The sequence below is a fragment of the Salvia splendens genome, chromosome 9, assembly GCF_004379255.2.
Source record: "Salvia splendens isolate huo1 chromosome 9, SspV2, whole genome shotgun sequence".
NCBI classification, from domain to species: domain Eukaryota; kingdom Viridiplantae; phylum Streptophyta; class Magnoliopsida; order Lamiales; family Lamiaceae; genus Salvia; species Salvia splendens.
The window spans coordinates 23,079,074-23,088,120 of record NC_056040.1 but is presented as its reverse complement, the minus strand read 5'-3'; the positions used below and the strand labels follow the sequence as shown (position 1 = coordinate 23,088,120).

At 40.5% G+C, this 9,047-nt stretch overlaps 2 protein-coding genes across 2 annotated transcripts; one reads left to right on the top strand and one right to left on the bottom strand.

Annotated features, from left to right (window-relative positions):
* Window positions 1-1,059: 1,059 nt before the first annotated feature.
* LOC121746472 (calcium-dependent protein kinase 17-like) lies at window positions 1,060-3,413 on the top strand. The gene is made up of 7 exons (XM_042140310.1): window positions 1,060-2,002; window positions 2,103-2,255; window positions 2,334-2,449; window positions 2,524-2,691; window positions 2,781-2,908; window positions 3,001-3,100; window positions 3,179-3,413. Exons 1-7 carry the CDS (start codon window positions 1,219-1,221, stop codon window positions 3,278-3,280), a joined length of 1,551 nt encoding a protein of 516 aa, XP_041996244.1. The 5' UTR covers window positions 1,060-1,218; the 3' UTR covers window positions 3,281-3,413.
* Window positions 3,414-3,781: 368 nt separating this feature from the next.
* Window positions 3,782-8,656, bottom strand: LOC121749038 (dihydropyrimidinase-like). The gene is made up of 13 exons (XM_042143653.1): window positions 8,460-8,656; window positions 8,158-8,328; window positions 7,828-7,879; window positions 6,891-7,160; window positions 6,563-6,774; window positions 5,920-6,040; window positions 5,405-5,492; window positions 5,238-5,316; window positions 4,843-4,930; window positions 4,721-4,761; window positions 4,578-4,630; window positions 4,335-4,491; window positions 3,782-4,231 (listed from the first exon to the last, which is right to left on the bottom strand). The coding sequence occupies exons 1-13, from the start codon at window positions 8,553-8,555 to the stop codon at window positions 4,037-4,039; spliced, it is 1,623 nt and encodes a 540-aa protein (XP_041999587.1). The 5' UTR covers window positions 8,556-8,656; the 3' UTR covers window positions 3,782-4,036.
* Window positions 8,657-9,047: the final 391 nt, after the last annotated feature.

The following is a 9,047-nucleotide window of genomic DNA, read 5'->3' as shown; positions in this document are numbered from 1 at the left end:
CCCCTGTGTAGCCGGTACGACCCCCGGAGTCCACTGTGTCGCCGGTACGACCCCCGGAGTCCACTGTGTCTCCGGTGCTCCCCCGGGCATCATCTGCATCCCGGGTACCCACCCCGGTATCGGCGGAAACCCCTCCCGGTGGATTCCCCCCCATTGGGGCCCCGGGCATCATCTGCTGCCACGGGTACATGTTGTAGTACCCGGGCACCTGACCCCATCCACTTCCCACAAGGATCGTCGGAGTTTGTGACACGCTACTCCCGGAACTAGGCTCGTTGTTGAGATCCATTTCCCGTTGTTGATCTTGAACAGAAATTAAGATAGAGAGAGTACTCGTTAAAACAAGTGGTGCGAATGAAAATGACGAGCAAAGCGCGTATATATAGTGTTTCGGAAAAAAAAATTTAATTTTCGCGCTAGGCGGTGCGCTGGGCGATCCGGGCGCTGCAATAGCGCCGAACGGACCGCCCAGCCGACCGCCCAGCGCCACATAACCGCCCAGCGCTGCGCGGTTTCTCTCTCCACTCAGCCGCTGGGCGGCTGCAATAGACCGCCCAGCGAACCGCCCAGCGCCGGCGCTCGGCTGGGCGGTCGCTGGGCGCCTATTGTGGATGGTCTCATACACTGCATCTAAAAAACGTGCGTTATATCGATATACATTTTGCAACTAATTCACTCTCAGTTCAAAAAAGCAGGTTAGGTCACGTAATCAAATTAAAGCATGCCTAATAATCAAGAAATTATTGCAGGTATCAATATCATCTCCATCTTGTAATCAAGAAATTATGCTAATTTGATATTGCCGCCAAGTATGCCAACTTCAAATCCACTTGTAATTAGGAATCCAAATAATGCAAACAAAAAATAGTTATACATGTTACATCTTAAAATCATATATGGGCGGTGATTAGTAATTACTATATTGGGATAGGTAGAGAGATTTATTAATAGTGATTATAATGAGAGGTGGTTAGATAAGAAAAATGAGAGAGAAATTAGAAGCCAAAATGTGGGATGGAGAATAGCCTCCGGAAAAATCGTAGGAAACACAAAAATATTGTGTTGTTAATGAAAAAAATGTAGGGAAAAAGGAGAAAGGGAGAGTTGGTCCTGTAATCTCTCGAGTAACCGTTGCATGCATATGCATATCTCTCAAGAGACCCTTTACCCCCAAAGACTACCTTGTAAGTTTCCCCGTTTATAAAAAGAATTCATACAATGGGCAGCTGCTGCTCCCGGGGCTCCGAAGAAGATGCTCCGGCAGAGCCAAATGCAGAGGGAGCAGCCACCGCCACCGCAGCCACCACCACCCCGCCACGGTCGCAGGGTGCACCCAAGAACGCCCCCGTGGGGCCCGTCCTGGGGCGTCCCATGGAGGACGTCCGCAACGCCTACACCATGGGGAAGGAGCTGGGCCGCGGCCAGTTTGGCGTGACCCACCTCTGCACGGACAAGCACACGGGCGAGCAGTTTGCGTGCAAGACCATCGCCAAGCGCAAGCTGGCCAACAACGAGGACGTGGAGGATGTCCGGAGAGAGGTGCAGATCATGCACCATCTCACCGGCCAGCCCAACATCGTCCAGCTCAAGGGTGCGTACGAGGACAAGCACTCTGTGAACCTCGTCATGGAGCTTTGTGCTGGTGGCGAGCTCTTCGACCGCATCATCTCCAAGGGCCATTACACCGAACGCGCCGCTGCCTCCCTCCTCCGCACCATCGTCCAGATTGTCCACACCTGCCATTCCATGGGGGTCATCCACAGGGATCTCAAGCCCGAAAACTTCCTATTACAGAGCAAGGATGAGGATGCCCCCCTCAAGGCCACCGACTTCGGCCTCTCCGTCTTCTACAAAGAAGGCCAGGTCTTCAAAGACATTGTTGGCAGCGCCTATTACATCGCGCCTGAAGTCCTCAAGCGAAGATACGGCCCTGAGGCCGATATTTGGAGCGTTGGCGTAATGCTCTACATTCTTCTATCCGGAGTTCCCCCTTTCTGGGCAGGTCAACACACAGATCAATTGATAAGATGTCAATACGAAGACATTTGAATGTCAACTACATTTAGTTACAGAATATAATCTCATTATTATATACATTACAGAATCGGAGAATGGAATCTTCAACGCCATTCTACGAAGTCACGTTGATTTCAGCTGCGATCCATGGCCTAACATTTCAAATGGAGCAAAGGACCTAATCAAGAAGATGTTGAACCCAGATCCCAAGCAACGCCTTTCAGCATTCCAAGTGCTAAGTATGTATATATATACACATTCATAATTAAAAATGCTTCTCTTCTCAACTGCGTTGTCGTCGTCTGTCTTATTTCAAGATCATCCGTGGATCAAGGAGGATGGAGAGGCTCCTGATACTCCACTAGACAACGCTGTTCTCGACAGACTCAAGCAGTTCAAAGCCATGAACCAGTTCAAAAAAGTCGCGCTCCGGGTAATCAAAATTGAAGTGTCAAATCATATCTCAATCCTCAAATCTGTGGTGACAAACCTTTCTTGGATGAGCAGGTCATCGCAGGCTGCCTGTCGGAGGAAGAAATCATGGGACTGAAACAGATGTTCAAGGGAATGGATACAGACAACAGCGGAACCATAACACTTGAAGAGTTAAAGAAAGGATTGTCCAAGCAAGGCACAAAGCTGTCTGAATATGAAGTCCAGCAATTGATGGAAGCTGTAAGATTACTACCATGCTACTTGATTTTAATTTGTGTCATCCATCCATCCATCCATCAATCTACACTAATTGCTAATAATGGACACAGGCTGATGCTGATGGTAACGACACCATAGACTACGAAGAATTCATCACAGCAACGATGCACATGAACAGAATGGACAGGGAAGAGCATCTCTACACAGCATTCCAATACTTTGATAAAGACAACAGCGGGTAACGTATCATGTTACGAGACTAGTTTCTTTTTATCATGCGCGAACGACGAAGGGATAAACCTAACACCTCTAAAATTGTATTGCAATAAGGTTCATCACCACAGAAGAGCTGGAGCAGGCTCTCCGTGAATTCGGCATGGATAATGGGAAGGACATAAAAGATCTCATACAAGAAATCGATGCTGATAACGTAACTAAAGCACAAAACCTTCTTCATCATTGAAATGCAAGTAGATAAATTACCTTACCTCATCATGAATATTTGCAGGACGGGCGGATCAACTATGATGAGTTTACGGCCATGATGAGGAAAGGCAATCCAGAGGCAGCAGCGAATCCCAAGAAACGGAGAAACAGCATCTTCAGTTGATAGAGCTATGGAACATGTTGAGCTTAAAAGAGATGAAAAATAATTTTCAACTATATATATAAAGCCTCAAGCACTTTACACAGACTGTTCTACAGAATGGGAGATGATACTAATGGAACATGATCTTTTTTTACGAACTTTTTCTACAACCATTGGTTGAGAGGCAAATAACGTTCCTCACATAGAATAAAAAAAATCCATTTATACACACATATCACACTTGGCTTACGGCTCTCTCTCTAAGTTGAAAATAGAAATGGGGGAAGGGAGAGAGATGTATGTACACATATATATATGCATTTGTTTTTGTATGTATAGTAACCAAAACTATTTTACAGAAGTCCAACTTATTTCTTTTTTAGATAATTACATTAATTTTTGCAGATTCATAATGTTGGTTAATGAAAATTAGGATTGTGTAAAATAACTTCATAATGGCATTAAGAACAGGTTTTTGAAGCCAAGATCCAAATTTTTCATTAACCATCATAAGCCAGTAGATACCTAACAAACTCAAATTAATTCCATCTGCATCTTCAATATCAGAACTTAGGACTGACATTCACAAGCAATCCTGGCAATCCTGACATTCACTCAAACAAAATTACACACATACATTAAACTCTGTATATATAAGCTCTCAACTGCTTCAACAGAAAAAGATTTATGAACATTGTAAATAATGGGAGAGGACTTGTAACTTGTTGCTTAATACTTGTACATAAAAATAAAAGTTTCAAGTGCAGAACCAGAAGCTCAAGTTGTGTGGATGCTGCTTCGCACCACAGGAGCTCGTAGGGAAGATAAATACATGGCGTCCGCTCTTTCCAATCCTTCAAACAAATAGTTGAAAGGCGCCATTTTGATGTATTTTCCCCAGCCAGGAACAGCCTTCAGTTCCTCCTCCTCCCAAACGACCATTCCTCCAGCAATTGTTACTTCCACTTTCCCCTTCAAGAAATTAAGGAAACATTGCTTTTAACAACTTATGTATTCCATAGCTTATAAGGCGCACCCATCATGCAGTCGAGACAGAATTACGAAAAGATTTTACCTTGCCTCTTCTTCCCTCATAGACATTTGTATCTGTTCGATAGTGGTGGGATTTCGCGCTGATCTCAAAGCTTGAATTCGGGTTCAAGACTATTACGTCCGCATCTGACCCAACTAGTATTGCGCCTTTTTTGGGATATATGTTAAAAATTCTGGCACTGAATGGGAGCAAAGGTTACAACTTAAAACTTAAGAGACAATTCACAACTGTTGGAGTTGATTACTGGCGAAAAGTAAAGCATACCACTCTGCGCTCGTCACCTTAACAAATTCAGTGACAGATAGTTTTCCAGATGCCTGAAAGTTCAAGATATATATAAATGCTGAAAGTTCAAGATATATACTGTACTATTAAACTATGAAAAATGGATATAATGGCAAACATACCACCATTATATCCCAAACCAGATGCATTCTCTCCTCAAGACCTGTAGGACAAGGGCGAATCAGATGAAATAGAAAATTATCCATCTTTTAAAATGCACAAGTATTTTAGAAAATGATGGTACCATTGACTCCATTTGGTATTTTTCTAAAATCATCAATACCCATGGCTTTCTGGGTTGAGTTGAAAGTGCAGTGATCTGTTCCGACAAGCTGCAACATGTTTGAGTGATACAATACTTAGGTAGAGTAGAAGAATTAATGACAACTATCAAATCGAAGTGATGATCAGAACCTTTAATAGATGATACAACATCAACATTGAAATCACATAGTATGATTTATTTCAAAAGCAAACTGCAGAGCAGATCCCACAAATATCAAGGTATTCAAATATCTAAATACAAATATTTTTACATATCTTCTTGTGTTTTGCTAGTTGACAATTACCCTTAGTATGCATATCATAATTTAAAGGGTATGCCAAAAGATCAGAAGTCAGATAAGAGAAAAAAATAACCTGTAAAACCCCAGTTGAGAGAGCTGCTTGAAGAGCTTTACTATGTCCAGGTCCTCTAATAGGTGGACTCATGACATACCTGGAACAAAAGGAAATCGAAATGTCATACGATAGAAAGGTGTAGAAAAATATAATCTAATTATTTCTGGAAGAAGGAAAGTTCTTGCTTTGCTGCTGTGTGAAAATCAGAGTCCCATAGGACAGAATCATCCAGTTCTAGTCCTGAAACTACTGGCTCCCCAATAACCTTTTGACCTGCAAGTGTGAAACAAAATAATGTACTATATGTCTCTTTTGTAGATCTGGTGATAATAGAGAGCATGACCAGATCAACAAGAAGGGTGAAGAATGGAAACAGCACAAAATTGAAACTGAATATGAGCACACAGTTTAGCAAAACATGAAAGAGAGCAAAGTGCGCTACAAGATAAGAAAAGACAATCGAAGTATGAGAACCGAACAACTAGGTAAAATTGAATATGTCAGTTTCAGGTAAGGCTGAGAAAAATGACTGGAGTACTGACTTACAAGATGGACTTGATGACTAAATGAGAGTAACCTAAGCTGGATCACGTTTGTAAATAGCTCAGTCAAGAACATTAAGTTTCTCAAGAATTGAACAAACTAGCTGATGATTTCACGTTTGAAAATACAACAGCATTTACATATAAGTTCAACAAACCTGATTTTCGAGCTCTAGCTATTTCTTCCATTGCATCTATGCTCATCACATGGACAACATACAAAGGAGTGTTCACAAAACCAGCCAAACGAATAGCTCGGCTAGTTGCCTCACCTTCTAGCTGCACAGTGGTAAAACGAATCAACTGACTGAGGACAAAATGGAGAAGTTTATTGATGCCCATGAACTAGTAATCAGCCCGACATGTAAAAAGTGATTCAATCTAACACTGTGAACTATTATTAAATGATAGAACAATCTAGCCATAACCTGATGCTAAATAAGTACCACAATCCGAACTCTATAATTTTACTGCTGAATCGGTGAATCTTATTAAAGTTTAATATTAACTTTCAGAGTATCTTTCAATCTCCTCACAACCGCTAGCATGGAAAAATGAAGACTATTAAATGCCTATTGTCATATCAAACTTGTTATGCTACAAGCTACAAGCTACCATCTATGATCTATTTATTTTGAGGAAATCCCTGATAAAATGAATTTCCGGAAAGTAAAATAATGTATATATAGCTTGGAAGAAAACATAATCTTAGCCTCAGAATTTACACTTGGCAAGCTATTCTAAATAAAACCAAAAATATAATACTTGATAGTAGTATAATAAAACCTAAAATGGATTTACCGCTGGTGGCCTTGAAAGTGCATGACCCTCAGGACCTGTAATGCCAAGTTCTATCATTCGTGTTTGTCCTTCAAACACAGCATCTCCATTCTCTGCATGAACCATGGCTAAGGCACCAAGAGCTTTACATTTTTTGAACCCCTCAAGCAGAAGTTCATCACTGATCATTAGAGAACCCTTGTATGCCATGAAAAACTTAAAAGAATTAATTCCTGTACAGTGCAAGAAGAATGAGTTATTCAGTTTATTGAAATAGCACTTGAGTGAGATAACAAATTGTCTTTAATGATTCAAAAGTATAACCGGACATAGGGATAGGGGGGCATACCTTTTTCCTTAACCATTATCTCCATTTCTCTAGAAACAGTGTCATCCCATTTTGTGATTGCCATGTGAAAACCATAATCCATGGCTGACCTTTCTGCCTTCCTTACATAAGCTTCATATCCTGCTGATAAGCTTCCATTCACGGGTATAACAAAATCAATGTGCATTGTGGTTCCACCGGCTAATGCAGCAGCCTGCCCACTGAAGAAGTCATCAATTGTCTCAGTGCCCATGAACTCCATTGCTAAGTGTGTATGTGGATCAATTCCTCCTGGCACCATCAAAGGCGGACATTACAGGGATAATAAAATTACTAGACTTTGTAGACTGTACTAGCCTCATAAATGTCAAAGCTCTTACGTGTCCCAAGCATCCAAAGTTCACAACAAATTTTAAGAACATAATTCATTATTTCTGGTAGAGACAGCTTTATGAGCTACATTATAGAAGAGGGGTGTTGCTTTATGTACTATGATAGCAGTGGTAATGAATTGGGGAGGGAAATCAAAATGGGCATTATACCGATTGATCATGGGGAGTTGTAACATAGATAATGGAATCAGAAACTTTTAGACACCACACCCAATATACCAAGCAACACTAATGGCAATGATTCCCACTTGATTTCATTCTTTAGTATGATCACCTCGCCAAGCACCGCCTAAATAAGGATAACTAATTACATGATTCACACCACCGACTTAAAGGAAAGCAATCTATCCAGCCTTGATCAATCAGGCAGAAAAGCTACTTGTGAACACACACTTGCCGAGCCGGACACTCCCTTAAAACTCACACTAACAGAGCCGGACATTCATTTCTGTATCAGAATATAACTAGCTCCTTGTATGTATATCAATCCTAAACTGCTGAAAAATATTATGTAGATCATCAAAATTCTTTTGGGATACCGTCACAGCTTTCGGTTGCGAATATACCTGGCATGACATACTTGCCAGTAGCATCAATAATCTTAACACCATCTGCAACCTGCAGACCCAGGCATAAACTTTCCTTATGTATTTATAAACATTAAGCTACATATCAGGGAAAACTGAGTTCTAATTAAATCTTCTCAGCCTTCATTATAATTATTCAGCCAACTTATACAGTTAGTCATAAAAACAATCCTTGAACAGTGAAAAGTGAGTTCTAGATTCACTTATGTAAAACAAACTTCTCCAACTATAAAACTAGATACAAATTTAATTTCTATCCATATCAATTTCCAAAATTGAAATCACATGGAGATTTAATGATGCCATTACCACGATATTCTTCTGTACTGCAGCAATGATGCCATCCTCAATATATACATCAGAAACCTCTTTATGGTGAGCGTTCACTACAGTTCCCCCCTTAATCAATATCTTCGACGTAGGCGCAGTAGCAGCAGCTCCACACGCCAATTTGCCATACTCAGCCCCAGCATCACAGAACTACACAATTCAATATCACAGAAAGAAGAAAATCAAAGATAAAAGAAGATAGACACATCAAATTGCAAAACCCCTTCTCTGTTGAAACTTAACTAAGATGATCGGTAGCCAAATTTAAAATCCAAATATACCTGATTGATGGATCCACATAACGGCGAGATGAGTGAAAGGAAGAGGATGATGAGGAGATGGGGTGAAGGAGCTCTTTGAGCAAGAGAAGAGTCCATTTTTGGTTGTTTACGAAACTTGATTTCCGATATGGCAATGGAAATCTGCTACCAGTTTGACTTGTTGAGAATGGCAATCTTCATAGTTTGCTTTTAGTGTAGACTTTTAGCATTTGCGGTTCCTTATTTTTAAAAGGATAAATTGCCCAAAATAGAAATAGGCTGAATTTCATTTTGACTAAAGTTTCATTTTAATCCTTAACATATTGCGATTTTTTTATTTTGGTCCAAAACATTATCTTTTGAATTATTCAGTTCCTCACATTTGAAATCGGATCACATTTAGTCCGAAATGGACGGAACAGTTAAAATGTAACGGTCAACATTTTAAATCGATTTTGACCGGATTAAGAGTTATAATTATGTTTTATTAATGTCTAATATCTAATTAACCTAAAACTTACACGCAAGTTAAACAGAGCAAGAAACAACTACATAAACAGATGAAGATGCTCAAAAAGAAGGAAAAAAAAAAGGTTACTCCATGAAGAT